Source organism: Neltuma alba, unplaced genomic scaffold, assembly GCF_004799145.2.
Source record: "Neltuma alba isolate B1F8T4 unplaced genomic scaffold, ASM479914v2 tig00003966_pilon, whole genome shotgun sequence".
NCBI lineage: Eukaryota > Viridiplantae > Streptophyta > Magnoliopsida > Fabales > Fabaceae > Neltuma > Neltuma alba.
In genome coordinates this window covers 38,758-55,778 of record NW_021633498.1, presented here as the reverse complement: position 1 = coordinate 55,778, position 17,021 = coordinate 38,758, and the positions used below count along the sequence as shown (strand labels likewise).

Genomic DNA, 17,021 nt, shown 5'->3' with positions numbered 1-17,021 from the left:
TGGTTGGGCTTTGATATCCCAAGTGAGGGGAAAAGTTGTGTGTGCTGCTATCTATTCCGTAGTGGATTTAAGTGTCAGTTTTCAAAAGGTGAGAAATTAGAAGTAGTAACAGCCACCTTCTCTACTGGTAAAAAATAGATAGCCTCCAATAGGAAGACCCATCGAGGGAGAGGGGAAAACATCTCTAGTACGTCTACGTATATTATTGTGTGTAGATTGATAAATTTCAGAAATTCGAAAGCGATTCAGAGGGGGGGGGAGCATGCATCTCCTAGTACAGAGAGGAAAAAACTGTTCCATATGGGTGCTACGAGAGTTAAGAGGGGCAAAACACTAAATTATGGGAATGGACATGATAAATGATTATATGTAGATTATGGGCATGGACATAATAAATAATTATATGTATAAATTATTTATGTAAATTATGCGTCTCTTCTCATTCTTGTACCATGTGCATGGCCTTCATTTTTGGATGGCAAAGGTGCATGTGATTCCACTAGTATTGACCAGAGGACATGAACATCTTCACAAGGGCAAGACCGAACATCTTCATACAAATTTAAATCGCTCTTCTTGAAATGTTAAAGCAGCATCGTGAAACGTATAATTTGGCTGTTGGAATCCCACACAAACAAACACACACACAGAGTAGAGAATGGAGTGATCCTGGTGGAAATGAATGGTACAGAAATTAAAGATTTACTAAATGTGGAAGAAATACAAGTGACGGAAGGAGATTTTTGGGTTATGGTTAGCATGCAGAAGAGAAAAACTCTCAGAATGTTACTATGGACAGTGTAGAACGTACTTTTGTTTTGAGTTGAATGCAGTCTGAGCCAGAGCTTCTTCAATGAAGAGATTAGAGGTTGCAGCCACCCCATCGTGGTGTGGATGGTGCTGGTGAAACAATTAAGAGGGAAGGTAAGAGAGATGACGATGAAGAGAAATTCTGGGCATAGCTTAGAAAGAGGGTGAAGATTTTGTAACGTCACTATTCATATTTTGGGACGTTTTTACATTCTCTTGCAGGCAAATGATGAAATTCTCATATATATATTGCAGGTAAAATATCATTTTCAGACTTCCTTGCTTGCTTCCTTGTACAGAAGAATCCCACTTTAGATATAGAATTCTTAAAACGCAAAAAAGAAGTCTCTCGTTATTAGTAATATAATTTTACGAAGGTGTGGCTTATGTTTTCACCATCATTTGGCTTGGACATTAATGGTAAAAAGACACATATGTTCAGAATGTTTCTCTGAATTCCTCTGAGCAAATAGGAATCCTCTTGCATCTGAAGCAAGAACAATGGTTCTGTTGAAAACTCTCAAGCAAAGGTTTGTTTCCTGCTGCCCTGCGTTCTAATTCCAGGAGTAACAATTTCTTCAAGTCTCAGATATGACAGGTATGGCAAAATTTCCCATCACATGGACGACTTATCTGAGAGTTCTCTTCGAGTGCTATTGATTGAAGAAAATAAGAAAGATGAAAGCCGTTGTATTAATTGTTTAATTGAATATCAGAACATTCAAAATAACAAAAGAACACACACACACCACTCTTTCAAGACACATAAGCCATGTTTTGTACAAAGTATTAAAACAAAAGGTAAAAATTGATGTTATGATGAGAAAAACTATAAAAAAATGTTAGTACGAGGAATTTTATTACGTAGAATTAGATAAAACTTTATATATATAGAACTGAGAAATACCATGTAAGATGTAGTATTCTTCAATCTCACCTCAATGGGGTTTGTTTAATCTCATGTAATAAGTAATTACTCATAATAAATACTTTTTAAATAATTTTATTTATTTCTTATTTTTAATGTTCGTATCCTGGTATGAAATGAATAATCTGACCTATTCGTGTTGTGTTTGACACTGTGACCAGCTTTTTAAAGATTAGCCATTAATATCGGTTTTGCACGTGTCCATGTTTAGTTTCTTTAAATAAACCCCATATATAATGTTCAACTTAGTTTCCTGGTTTCCTTCCACAACAATTCTCGTTTTTGGTAATAAAATGATAAGTATTCATAAGTTAATAAATAATTTCATTTTCCATTTCATTTTACAAGATAAAAAATAACAAAATAAGAAAATAATAATAAAAATAATAAATCTGATGTTTAAAAATAGGGAGGAGCAGGTGAATGAAACGAACGCAGAATGCAGAGTGATGATGATGCTTTGGTGGCTAAAACACAAACCGTACCGACCATATGATGAATGTTTGACCAATTACTGGTGTTTCATTAATCTACATTCAGTCTTTAATATAAGAGTTAATTAATTAATAGAGTAAATTAAAAAATTAGTTAAATTAGTTATTTATAATAAATATATATGATTTTTTCTAAAATATCCTTACCAATCATGTGTATAATAGCTAGAATTATCATGAGAATGAGCTGACACTATTATAATGACTATCTTAAAAAAAAATGAATAAATATGAGAGATAAAATAAAGTGAAATCTTATAATTAGAACCAAATTAAACATCAAATTAGCTTTCATATTAAAAATTGATATAAATTGTGTTCTGGCGGGCAGAAGTGTAATAATGTGTATAGATTTGTATTGTTGTTTAAGGCACTGAAGTGAAATGATGATACAGATACTGGGGGGAAAAGAATGATTAGGTGGAGAGAGTACAGAGGAGACACATGGCCATTATTTCTGAAAAGCAATGCTAAATGACAAACACTAATAAAATTGTGAGGTCAGATAAAAAAATGAAATTATTGAGGGGCATGAGTACTAATGAGGGATTTTTAGTGGAGGGTCCAACTGAGTACATGGATCTTGGTGCGTAGGTGGGTGGGTCTGACCCATTGGATCAACGAGTCCATGATTGACCTCTGATCCCGGTCACACTCGTATTACCTCCAAATTAAATGGAGTCTCTCCTCGCCTGTACTTCAGCTTCTGTTTAGTAAGAAGTATTTAAAATTAGAAATAGAAATTAGAACTGAGATTAAAAAAATCTATTAAAAGAGTGTTTAGTATTATATGGAATTAGCCAAACTTATGTATGTGGGATTGAAAAAATATCATGAAGGGAAAGGGATTCCCCAATCTCACTCTATGGTTGTCTAATCCTATGTAAATTAATTACTCACACTAAATATTATTTTAATATTTTTTAATTGCAATCCCAATCCTATCTCTCATTTTTAATGTTTTATACCAAACAGAACCTTAATCTTTTCAGTCTGCCCTTTTGATTCTCCCCAGTCAGCCCCCCTTGATTTGTTCTGTCATCTCATTTTTTATAATCACAATAGAATAAGTAAAATTTTTATAAAAATTAAGTATAAATAAATAAAAAAACAGTCAAGGTTTGTGGTTCTTTTAAAAAAAAACATATACCCATCGTAAGTGGTCTAAAATATCTAATTAATGTATGAGTTCAATTATTCCTCTTTTTTCGTTTTCTTGTTAGCAAACAAATTAGATAATTGAGAAAGGATTAACGTTAACCTGCTGGGAATTATGCTTTTAATCTGAAGGCCGTCAAAATTCAATTTGCCAATATATCCTTTTGAAGACATTGAAATACGTGTCACGCGAAGGAAATAAAACAAGTCGTTGCTTCACTGTGTTGATTTATCAGTTATGGAGGAAAGGAAAAAGCAAGGTGGGATATGCTGCTCCGCCTTTATTGCTTCTGGCTTATACTTTCCCATATGGGTATAAAGTGAAATTATTAAGGGACAACTCCTGAGGGTCCCACTAACTAACTTTAACCACATCCATAATATGCCTTAATTACGCCATATCCATATATTATATTGATTTAATACCAATTGTTTCCTCCTACAAGTTGAGAAATGGTGAATCTAATCTCATTAGGCTTCCACTGTTAACTTTAGCTTGAAAATTATTGTCTCCTTCGATCATTGCAAACTCTTATCTTTATCGTTATCTCATTTTTTCCAATCCATCTCATCTTGTTTTTATTCAGTTTTCAAAAATCCTTGATCAAAATTCAACAAATTTTATATAATTTATAAACCCCTCAAGTTACCTGAAGTCTATGAACCTCCTATCATTGACATTCAATAAATCTACAAACTGTGGTGGTTTATTCATTCTGTCCAGATCAATTTCACGGGACATATATAATGCATAAAACTTACTATACTGTCTACTAACGCCATTATGCATATTGCATATTTAACCACCGACATGACAATTATGTGTCAATTCCAGAAAATTAATGGGTTCGGAGAAGAAACATTATGAATATTCATATATCTCTTTCGACACTGTAGCATGAAAATTTGCCTACATATATGAGACAAAAGTTTTTAATGAATTGGTACCACATCCACATCGAGATTTCGACACGTCTGCTTCACAACATTGCTAGAAACAAATAATTGTATTATTTTTAGGCATTAACAATGAGGATTGAGATGTCATTATTCAAACTCGTCTGAGTAATAATTTTAACTTCCTTTTTCCTCTGAAAAAATTGAAAATGAAAGACTTGAAAGGCGAAATGGACAACATAACATGTGTTGCACATTACTTGGTTCAGAAAAAAGACACTAATTGTATCAAGACGTAAAAATGACACTCTTTTTTATTAATTATTTTTGAATCGACGTAGGTTCCGGTTGCAGAATTGAAGTGGGAAAACCATTGATTAATAAGTTGGCCGTTTGCTATGATTTTTTTTTTTTTGGGTGTGACGAAGAAATAAAGCCAAGCAGAGTTTGGGTAATAAGAGGTTTGCTTTTGTAACGGTTGGGACTTAAGAATCACAGACACTATTATTAAGTGCATAAAGCAAAGTCAAAAATCAGCATGCATATAGAGATCACATCATTAGTTTCTTCGTCACTTCAATAAGTTATTTTATTTTAAAAACAACTACTTGCTTGAGAAAGGTTAACGAACCAACGTCGCATTTAGTCAAATTTCTAGTTGGAAAATAATTATTTTTTAGCTAATCATGAGCTTTGGGTTCAAAATGGTAGGAATTAATGATTTTATGAGTCATAAGGTTTAGAAAAAGTCGGACAATGACATGAATAACAGCAAGAACTAAGTTACCGTTTGATATTATTCGGTGCTTTACGGCTGTTTCCTTTGCAAAATCAATTAAACTCACTTTGAGTTTTGAGTTCACATTACTTTAGTTTCCCCCCTTTTTGGATAATAAGACATCTTCAGTTTCTTAAATTAGAAACCTCATCTGATCTCATCCAAAGTACCAGCTTTCAATACAGATTCACAAGTTTCCCACAAGGGTATAAGACTAAACTAAGTATACTCTATTTCTTTGAAGTATCGACAGATTTCATGTCTAATTTATTTTCTGTTAAGATCAATTTTGGCCAGGGTAGGAGATAGGAGATGATTACTGATTAGTGTTTTCTGGGGTGAAAAGACATTGGAGATATATGATTAGTTAACAAGGCATTTATGAAGGAGAGAGTGAATGTGCGGCTGCAAAATAATGCAGCCTAATAATCCCATGGTATTTTATGGTTAGTCATTTAATTTGGACAAAACGTGAAGCCTCTCCTTATTTGTGTCCATTTCGGGTCATAACTCAGACACATGGGTCCTCCCCACTATTCTTCTTCTTCTTTTCTCTTCTTTTTTCCCCTCCTTCTTTTTTTTTTTTTTTTCCGTGTGTGTGTGGGGCATGCAGGCAAGCTTTCCAGTTTATATGTCTTCTATTATTTTAACAAGAATGCTGTCCATACGTAATCTTCCACAGTGCCAATACTGTCCTATGACAAATATTATTATACATGTGAACGCTTTAAAAAAAATTTTTTGGGGGCACACACAGATCTAGAGAGAGGGGGAGAGAGTTGATGAAGGTGGGCAGAAAGTAAAAGCAATGTACACTTTGAAATTTAAAAGGCAATGATTCAATCATGATGTGGTTGTGAGTGTGTTTGATGGCTAAAAGGTATGCGTTTGGCCATTATGTTAGATATATGAGGCAAAGTAAGAGGGGGAGAGAGACGAGAGAGAGAGAAGAAACGGGATGTTTCAAATTTTGAAAATGAGAGAGAAGAAGAAGAAGAAAAAAGAAGAATAGGTAGAATCAAAAGCTTTTTTTATATATATTCGTTAGGGTGGTGGTGAATGAGTTTTGAGAATTTACATGAGAACAAACTTTAGTACAATTGGGCCACGTGAGAGGGTTTTAATTTCTAGCAACACCCTCGTAGGCTATATCCTTCTTCTTTCTTCCTCCCCACGGATTCATGCTTGTTAATTTCTTACTAAATCAAACTCGGTTTACATTATTGGTTTAATTTTATCCTAGAACGCAAGTCGTCGTTGAAAGTAACATAAAATATGGAAATAGTACTATTTTTTTAGAGGGACAAGAGAATCTGACTGGTATTTGAATGAGGACAAGCGAAACAAATCTCACACTAACTTCCAGCTTTTATGAGTATTAATTTTAAATTTAAACGATAAAGCTTACAACTTTAAGCTTTGGGAAGCACGAATTAGCAGCCTAAATATCGGTTTGGCTGGCTTAATATTCATGTGTCTGATCAGTCTCTCAACCCAAAAAACTCACTCTTTTTCTTTATGTTTTTTCCCACTCACTATTCTCTCTCAGTTAACCGACGACCATTTCCTTTTACTTGTTATTCTATTTCCACCTGCTATTTGACTTTCTTTTTCGAAATGTGGTAAACCCGCTACATATCTCTAGACTATTCAAAGAACCCCTAATTAAAGGGGGGAAAAAAACCTAAAAATATAGACAGGGAATTAAGGACTGCACACGTAAGAATGTTGGGACAATGATTTAATTTGTTTAGAGGGGTGATATTGTGGGGGTGGTGGGGTCGTCGCCGTAAGGACAACGGACTGGGAATTCTCATGCATGGGACTTAATTGCTTGTGGTCTCATTAATTTGATGTGTCTGTTGTGTGAGCACTATGAATCTATGAGTAATTCTCATACAAATATATGGAGACGACAAGTATCGAGGTTTTGACTTGCGCAACCCACACGAGTTTTTGTGGGTTTGTGCATTCGACCTATCTATGTTGTCTGTGTCTCCCAACAGAGTTCGCAAAAGCATTTAATCATCCATGGGTACTTTAATATTAGGCTCTTGTTGTTCAGCAAAATCATGCATTTAATTATCTTCCCGCTAGCTTTTTTCTTTCATTTTGATATTACACTCACACATCTACATTGATAATTATGCATGCATGCATACATTTGAATTGCCGTTCACACACACACACACACAGTGCAGTAGTTGTATTATATTCATCAGCCACAAATATATATATATATATATATATATATATATGCATGCATATACGGTCTAACATAGAAATGCCCATCACTGTCAACATCGATGACAAAGTCAGAGCGGGCATTGCAGCATAAATCTTCCTCATATATTAATTTTAAAATATAATTAAGTAGGGGGCCGGGCATACATATACATTACATATACTATAAATATATATATATATATAGTATATAGTATTCGACGACTTGGGCTATGAAATGAAGAATATGTATATTGAGACGTGAGTTAATTTAAAAGGGAGAAAACAAATTGATGCGGATTTTGCATGGAAAGAAAGCGAGAATGGGAGAGGAATCTGCCATCAAATCTGATATAAAAGGAATAGCAACTAGTCATGTTGTAAATGAAAAGTTCATTCGATCCCTCTCCTTCACGCAAGAAACAACACCAGCACTACTGTTGGTTCACAGGAATATATGTATCAGAAACCCAGAAGAGACAGGGAGATGGAGATGAGATGGATATACATGTATAGGAGAGGTAGTGGAAAGGGGAAAGAAGGGAGACGTGTACAATTCAAGTAGATTATAAAATGTAAACAAGACGCTAGAAAACAGAAGGAGAGGATGGTGAGGGGGGAGATAAACAAAGAAGAGGGAGTATTATTCACAAATGATACGTCTACTTATCCCGCAATATCCGTTCACGTGCCGCTTCTTAGTTTTGGCCTCACACACACACACACTTACTCATTTCCAAAGCCCTCTCCTCTTCTCTGTTCATTCCCTCAAATGGCCATGTACTTCCCCCTTTATTAACTCCCCATGCCACTGCGTCTCCATGCAGCCTTTTCTTTTTTCCCCATTTCACTTTCTTCTTCATCATTTTTCACCTCTCTCGCTGTCTCCTTCAATATTATTCAATCCCCCTGTTTGCCCTCCCCTCCTTCTTATCTTTCTTGGATTTCTCAACTTCATATATCTATGTTTAACAACTAATATAATACAGATCACTCATCCATTGTTACACTCAAATATTGGATTGAAAATCAAATAGAGTTTATATACACATTGTACAAACTTTTATACCCATGATGCCAATGGATTTACAAGTTTGACTTCTAAATAACATAACTCAGATTTGTAAATACAAAAATTTTAATTTAGATTGACCTTTTCACATTTAAATTTATTACGTACGACTAATTATGAGTAATTTTCTTAAAAGAAAATGAGAGATGGTTGGAGTCGAAACTTAAAAATGTTTGGAGAGATGGAGCCGTTTGGTTGGGGGGCTGACGGTTTCCGTTAAACAAGGCATTGACCAAAAAGCAGGGAGGAGTGGAAGTGTTGACGCTTTCACAAAAGGCTTTAATAATATAAGGGCCTTGCATGCGTAAGTGGGCTTTCTCGCATAACGGCGTTATGAGCCGTGTTTCCCTATATATACGCCCTTCAAATTCCAAAACTCATCCTCCCTCTCGCTTCGTTTTCCTCAGTTTTCTATTGCTATTCCATCTTCCTCCTTTCTCTCTTTCTCTCTCTTCCCATCACTCTCCCTTCTACGTTCAACAAATGCCTACCTCCAAATTGAATCCCCCCTATTAATTTGCTCGTGCTTGCGTAAACCAAAAGCTTGGTATATTAGTCTCTTGTTGGAACACTAGCTAATACACAAATCATTGTCTGTCGCATTTCTTTAATCGCTCTGCCTATAGCTGTTTCTCGACATGGGCAAGAAAGACCAAGCAGATCACAAAGACAACACCAAAGTTGAAGCTGTTCTTGGCCTCATCAGAAAACAACCCCTCTTACTGTTAACAGGTTTGTAACTGATTCCTTTCACCGTTGTTATTATTGTTCCTTGCTACTGCAAAAATGGTTTTGTTGGTGTGATCCTGATATACAGGTTTCGTTGTTGATGTAGGAGAAGTTCTGCAACTACGCTTGCGTAGAACGGTTTCTGAGAGCGAAGGGGGATAATGTTAAAAAGCTGCAAAGCAACTCAGGGCTTGTTTGTCTTGGAGAGAGAATATAGGAACGGGTAATATGCCCACACAGAACACAGATACTAGCTTTTATTTTCCTTATTCTTCTTCTGATGCCTTCTCTTTTTCAAAGCTTTTTTTTCCCCTGCTTGCCGTGGAAAATTTTACAACGATTATACTCTCTTTATCTTTTCGTGAATAATGGAGTTTCTCTTTTTGTTTTCTTCCTCCACCAAAGAATCTTGCTTTTTAGCTTTTTTTGAATTACCTAAGTTTTGAAGCAAACAGTTCAAACCCACCCCTCCCGTCAGGGCAATCATGAGAGTCACTCCAAATAAAAAGAGAAAAAGTCTGTTTCCTTCTTTTGAGAATAACTGGGTGATTCTGAATATTGCGAAAACAGAGCATTTGATAGCAGATGAGTTCTCGGCGGAACTTTCCGACGGGTTGGCATATGTGGCAGGTCACGACGATGAATCCAGACCTGTTATGGTAATTTCACCGACCCTCCCTCGGTCTTTATGAAAACTGAGTGATGTTTTGTGGTTTTATTGTGGAATCTGAAGTGTGGTTGATGTTTGAAATCGGGGTAACAGATATTCCGGATGAAGCAAGACTACCAGAAGTTACATTCCCAGAAAATGTAAGAATTCAAAACCCAGACATTTTGCTTCCGGTATATTATTTACATATATAAACGGAATGGTAGGAACCAAAAGTAAATGGGTTGGTAATATAATTTGAAAATGGTACAGGTTTACTCGATTGCTGGTGTTCACACTGGAAGTGGCCGTCTCGACCATGCCAAAAAACGTCGAACAGTTTGTGATGCTTTTTGACGCCAGTAAGTCCATGTCTCGAATTCCTATTATGCCCTTCCCTCGCATTTGAATTGAGCATGATGAGAATAAAGAAATGGGAGAGAGACGACGCATGGGACGCAGACTCTGCCTGTGATAGGCTTTCCTATTGAAAGAGAAGGAAAAAGGGGGGGTATTATCGGGAATTGGAGCGACAATTAATGAAAAATTCTGCAGCAGAATTGGTCCATTTCAAATGAATACAGAATGTGATGTTTCCTTAAATAATAAATTATTCTGCTTTATAGCGGAGGCGTAGTGAAATACCGGTGGTAGCAAAATTGTGGAGGGGGGATTAATTGTGAAGAGGGGTTTTTGTGCAGGCTTTTACAGGTCGGCATCCGCTTTTATGAACTCACTGCTGCCAGCACTGAAAATTGTAGGAGAGTACTACCCAGGTCGGCTCTATAAGGCCTTCGTCATAGACCCTCCTTCTCTCTTCGCTTATCTCTGGAAGGTATTCTCTATTCCTATTCATTTCTCTACTCTCTTCAAGTAACTGGGGCGTGTCTCTGCTTTCCTCTGTTTCTCACTAATGCATTGCTTTCATACGCCTTTATTTAGCCACCCCCACTGACTCCATCCCAGTCCTCTTTCTCTTATCTTATCATCAAAAGTTGTGGTTACTATGATATTGTTTATATATATATATATAGGTGAATAAGTTTGAATTTGGAGATAGGAATGCAGTACCTTTGATTTTCGGGGGTTTGCTATTTAGATAATGCCACCACTCATAGGGAAAGACAGCGAAAATGACTTGTGCCCCCGGTGGTCGTTTCCTTGTTTCGGCCTAGACTTCTAGCGCATGCACATGCATCCCAGCGCATTACCTTTTCTTTTCTTTTTGAACTTTTATTTTTTGCGGTTTCCAATCACATCACCAATCCATTCAATAGGGGGAGAAAACCAGTTAGGGGGTCATTTAAATTTAAATTTATTGAATACTAATAAAAGTAGTTTTGTCTTTCTGTTGATTATTTGAGGTTACAAAGCCATCACACACAACTCAAAACACCATTTTTTTCCCCAAAAAAAAAAAAAGAGAAAACTACGAAATTTTTCTCCCAAAAAAAAAGAAAAAGAAAGCTACGAAATTTATTCTGCTTTTATTATTGACACATGGATTGATGGTTTAAGGATAGAAAAACGTCTAAAAGATGGTGTAACATGAGGAATGCAGGGAGTGCGGGCATTTGTGGAGTTATCGACGGTGACAACGATAGTATCGTCCTTAGACTTTGAGGAATCACTGGACTTCAATGACATGGCGGCTTACCCGAGAGCCTGCTCCTCCCTCCGATTCGATCCCTCCGCCATCAAGTCAACGGCTAAGATCGGCTCCTGCTCCTCCTCTCGCTTCTCCTTCACCGTCTCCCACCACTTCGACTCCCTCAAGCCTTGGTACCTGAGCTTAACGGACACGGCGGCATCCAAGTTGGGACCCACCAACCTGGGCCCCGCGCTGATCTCCCCGCTCAACGCCCGGTCCCTCTCCTTCGCGTCGCCGGTTGCCAGAGCACCCCGCGGGGACATCAGCGGCAGGCTGGCCACCAGGAAGAGCCTGTTCCCGTCGACTCCGCTGCCGCAGCGCGTGACGCCGAAGAAGGAGTGGCGACGCCCAGGAGGACGCCACGGCCCTCGTTCCTGCACTCACCGGCCGTGTTCTTCTTCCGAAAGGAGGGCCACGTCAGCAAGGCGGACAGGTGTCGGGAATCTTTCTCGCCGTTCTTGAAGTTCTACAGGAGGCCGTACGACGAGATGATTTATAGGTCAAAGATGAGGCCCCCACTTGGCGGCCTCATTTCCATCGTCTCTCCGCACATCAGACGACGCCACGTCTCGGTGTCGCAGCGTTTCTAAGCATACGGAAACGCAATCAACGGCGCCCGAGTACATACAACAAGTATTTTGATTAATTTGACTAGCCAATCCATGAGTCTACATAACACTAACAACAATTTAAAAAAAACCAAAAAAAGAAAAAGAGAATGACGACGACGTGCTGGGCGGGGCGTGAAACGGTGTGCAGTCTGCATTAATTTGGTTCTTTCGCAGCTTCGAGGGGGGATGCCTGGAAATGAGGTAGCGTAATGGAAACGGCGAAGCATCCTTTGAAAATGTTGCGCGCGCGGTGGGAAATAGAAGGAGGAGGAGAAGACGACTAATACCAGGAAGACGTTGAAAGTGAAACGACAGCGTCGAAATTTGTAATACGGTTATTATTATTTATATGTATTTGTTGCTGTTCTTGTAGTAACTTTGACTATATATTATGGAGCGTGAGAAACAAGGGTTAGAGGCAGAGTCTTTGGGACCAACTTGGTCGGACTTCTTTTGTCAGGTTTATATAAGGAAAACGAAAGAGAGAGAGAGTTTGAAAACTCGGACAGCTACTGTTGTACTGTTACTACTGTTGTATTTTGTCAATAGTTTATGGCAGAGTTGGTAAGAATAAGTGTCGGGTATTTATTGTGTGAGAAGTCAACCAGGGCTGTGTTTCAAAATTTTAATGGAGTGAGAGAGTATGGGGTTTGAGAAGTGAAGAATTTGATAAAAGAGGAAGATACGGAGTGGTATTGGGGAATGGGATGCTTGTGTCGTGTATCTCATGTGACTGAGGTTAAGGAATCAAGAATGTAAGAGGAATCAATGTTAGTGTAAGCATCATATGAAGTACATAGCTGGAGGGCTTTGAGTTTGAGGAGCAGTGAGGACAAACGCAGACTGAGGTATTTTGGCCGTTTTACGTGAGCAGGTAGTGTTTGGATTGAGTGCGTTTGCTTGAAACTCAAAGTCTTTGCTTCGCTTCTGTTGCTGCTGTTTGGAGTGTTTGAGGCTTACAAATGAAAAACGACAGGGAAACCCAGTGTGGCCGCCAGCCCCAGCCGCAGGCTCTTTCTTCACTTGGGGGGGGGGGGGGGGCTTTCCTTGTCACCAGGGTCAATCCTAATAACCCCTCCCTCATCTTCATTCCGACAAACTTGGCTTCATTCATGGCTTCCCAGTCGGAAATATGTTGCCCGTAGGGGACTATGGATTCTTGTTTTTCCCAAATATGGATTCACCCACCACTTAGCTTTCACATTGTGCTGATTTAATTTGTCTTTCAGAGTGTATATAGGACACCGATCTTGATATACACACATTTGGGCTATTTAAAATGACATATAATAACTTTTCAATCATAATTTACTGAATACAAAATAAGTAAGTGAGAAAAGTTTTGTCTCCACTTATATAAAACATAGTTATAAATACTTATAAACATGAATTCAAACTGGCTAATTATCAGCTTCAAAGAGACAATCACATATTGTAACACTATATTCAGTATACAAAGCAGGTTGCGGGTTTATATATTGGAATCTTAATTAAGTACAAAGCTCTGAAATAATACTGGCTCCATTTCTTCTTAGGTATGAAACAGAATTTTGGAAAGTGTGATGCTCATATACGTACACACATATATATGATGATAATTTACAATCAACATAAATTTAAGAAACTTATGAGCATTAATTGACGGCGTGAATGGAAAGATCGATTTTTTTTGCTTTTGTTGAGCATATCTCTTGACTAATAAATGACTAATCGTTTTGAGGTCACAGAAATACTCATGACCAGAGTCTTCAATTTTGTCTTGAGAATTGGATAGTTCCACAGTTGGGGGTTTTCCCATCCCCGGTCTTTATTGGGCTCAATATGCAAACAAACTTTATGGGCCAACAGCCTATCAATCGAATACGTACATTAATAACTCAACGATGGTTGTACCAAAAAAGAATGTCATAATACTCTTGAAACTTACATCTCTGATTTATTTGATATCTTTTTATGATTATTTTTTAGATATTTATTTTTTGTATTTATTTTTATAATTTATATACAAACTTTTTAATATTAATATCATACAAAAAAGATTTAATGAAATACTCCTCTGATTATTCATATAACAAAAAAATATTTTTGATATAGGATACTAAGAAAAATTTTTTATATAGATTTATAATTTTATTTTTTATTTATTATTATGCTGACTTTGTTTACATGAGGTATAATATATATTAAATAGAGATAAAGTTAAAAATTGTAGAATTTTAAATGAGAGTTAATAAAGTTTAAGATTTTTTTTTGTCTGTGTGAAACATGTTAAAAACGACTTATAAATAAAATAGAAGAGTTCACCAAAAAAAAAACAAGAACAGAGGAGTTACATATATAAGTAGATTTCTCAAAATAGTATTATCTCCGATCCTAATTATAAGATATCGTTTATAGATTATAAACAGGGTCTTATAATCAGACCTGAGGTGGTATATTATTAATAATAGATTTCCAAAAGTCAGATTAAATCTTCAATAATTCGAGTCAAAGCCAGATAAGACTATAATTTGTTTTAATACGCGAGATTTAAACTTGATGCCTTGTTTCTATTTTTCTATTTCAGGAGGAATACACCTGCTATGAAAAAGTTCCACCTATGAGGTATTGAATCTCTTTATTCAGTGCCAAATGGGATAAATTTCAGTAATGTCCTTGTTGAAAGTCCCAAAACTTCTTCCCACCAAATCAGGCTCCAAGTCCTCATTAAACATGGAATATATATCAACCTCCAAGTAGTCTCTCATTCTCGGGGTGCCCCCAATTTTCTCAACATGATCCTTCAAGTTCCTGTTATAGTTCCGGGCATTATCCACACAAGTGTAGGGCTCATTCCCTTTCACCGGCCATCCCGTCTCTGACACCACCATCCTCACCCCCGGCTGTCCCACCACCTTGGCCGTCGCCGCCACAAAAGCATCCACCATCGCATCAAATAAGTTAAAGTACTTCAACGTCCCATCAATTACCATCGGGGTATTCGCCTGAAACAAAGCATGCTCCATATCTATGGGCCGTGGATCATTCACGAGCGCAAAATAAGGGTACACATTTACTTGGAGTGGTGCTCCAATGGAATGCAAGAAGTTGGTGACATCGCTCATGAAGTCTGAAACACTGTCCTCAAACTGACCAACCGACGGAGGGAAGGACTTCCCCAAAAATTTAGGGGATGCAGAGGTTGTGACCTTCACGTCATCGGGTACCTTCAAAGAGATAAGGGCTTGATGGAGGTTTCTCATGGCCGGGGCAACCAAGGAGGCATAGGGGCCAGGGATGGGCTCGTTGCCGAAGGCGATGTAGCGGAATCTGATGGTGCCGCTCCGGGAAATGACAAAGGGGGCGATGTGGTGGTCGACCCAGGCGGTGGCGGCGGACGGGGAGGAAGCGACGGAGGGGATATCGTTGTTGGGAAGGGTGGCGGTGAGGACAAGGTTAGAGCGTCTGAAAGCTAGCAAGACTTGAAGGTCCGCGCCAAGTAAACGGAGAATAGGGATAGATTAGTTCAAGTTTTGCGTGAGGAAATCCGCCACTTGGCATGGCGTTGGCAGATTCTCTGCGTTTCTTCCACATGTGATCCCCACCTGAGCTCCTACATGCACAACATCCACAGCCACAATGTGTGCGCGTGTAACTCTTTTTGACCAGACACAGACGTAGTGATGCCCGAAATAAGAGCAGTCTACCTCTACCCTGCGCGGCTGCGGATGGAGAGTGGCTGATGACAGTGGTTGCAAGTGAAGCAATCCAGATTCCAGAGACGAAGGACATGTTTGCTTAATTTGAAGATCATCTAATTAAACAACTTCGATTAATTATAATTAATCACTATTGTTCTCTTGTTTGTGTGCGTGTGTGAAAAGGTAGTAGAGAATAAAGCTGAGATTATAAGTGGAAGCAGACGTGATGATGATGAGCTGCAGACTTGCAGTGGCAAACAAAGTGTTGGCTTCTGATATTGTCACCGAAATTAGAGCTCCTCCTACGATGCAAAAATTGAGGTTCAAGGGGACTTTCACCTCGGCCACCTTAAATTTCTCAAACATTTTAATTAATTGTCCTAATTAACTACTCCCATATTTAATTTTATTATTGCTTTAATGTTAAAATGTGTAGGGCGTACAATAAATGCTGCATAATTAAAATATGGTAGTTACTCCAATTCATATCAATTATTACAAATATTTAATTTTATTAATTGCTTTAATGTTAAAATAGGCCCCTTATCAGACGGCGCCACTCGTTTTCATTGGCTCTATGTACCGCCTACCAGGTTATAATTTAGAATCAAGAAAATTAATTAAATTAGTTATTTGTAATAATTAAATGTTATTCTTTTTAGGGTGTGTTTGGGTGACACCCCAAACCATGGTTTGGGGACCCAAACCATGGTTTGGGTTGTCAATCACCCAAACACCCCCTCTAAAAACCAAAACCATGGTTTTGGAAAAAGCAAAAAAATTTTGCTTTTGGAGAAAAAAGGGAGAGTGTGAGAGCCTATATGATATGTATCTTGTTATTTTTTTTATAAACATATTTTTTGATAAACATATTTAATCTTATATTTTATAAATATATATACATATTAATTAATTATTAATTATATTATCTTATGTATTATTAATTATGTTGGTAAAAAATATATTATTAACAATTTTATTCCTTCAAATTAAAATATATCATAAAATCTATTTTTTCTGTAATTATCATATTAACTTATGTCTTTTTTTTAGTAATTTGTATATATAAAAAGTGCTTCTGATAACAACTATCCAAACACTCTCACTTCTCAGAATCACTTTTTTACAAAATCTATTCGTCACAGAATCTATTCTCTCCAAAATCTATTCTCCAGAATCACTTTTCCAAACCACGGTTTGGTTTCATCCAAACACACCCTTAGTTAAAACTACCATTTAATAAATATTTAACATGTGTAAATATTACAAAAACTATTTTAAAAAAATAGATAAATATAAAAGATAAAATAGATTTGAATCTTACATTTAAAACCAAATTAA

The 17,021-nt window shown here is 37.1% G+C and overlaps 1 protein-coding gene and 1 pseudogene across 1 annotated transcript; one reads left to right on the top strand and one right to left on the bottom strand.

Moving 5' to 3' along the window:
• The first annotated feature begins 8,787 nt into the window (after nucleotides 1-8,787).
• LOC114743156 (uncharacterized) lies at nucleotides 8,788-12,000 on the top strand (annotated as a pseudogene).
• A 2,621-nt stretch (nucleotides 12,001-14,621) lies between these two features.
• LOC114743160 (glucan endo-1,3-beta-glucosidase-like) lies at nucleotides 14,622-15,771 on the bottom strand. Its single transcript, XM_028931357.1, has 2 exons — nucleotides 15,687-15,771; nucleotides 14,622-15,451 (listed from the first exon to the last, which is right to left on the bottom strand). Exons 1-2 carry the CDS (start codon nucleotides 15,769-15,771, stop codon nucleotides 14,622-14,624), a joined length of 915 nt encoding a protein of 304 aa, XP_028787190.1.
• Nucleotides 15,772-17,021: the final 1,250 nt, after the last annotated feature.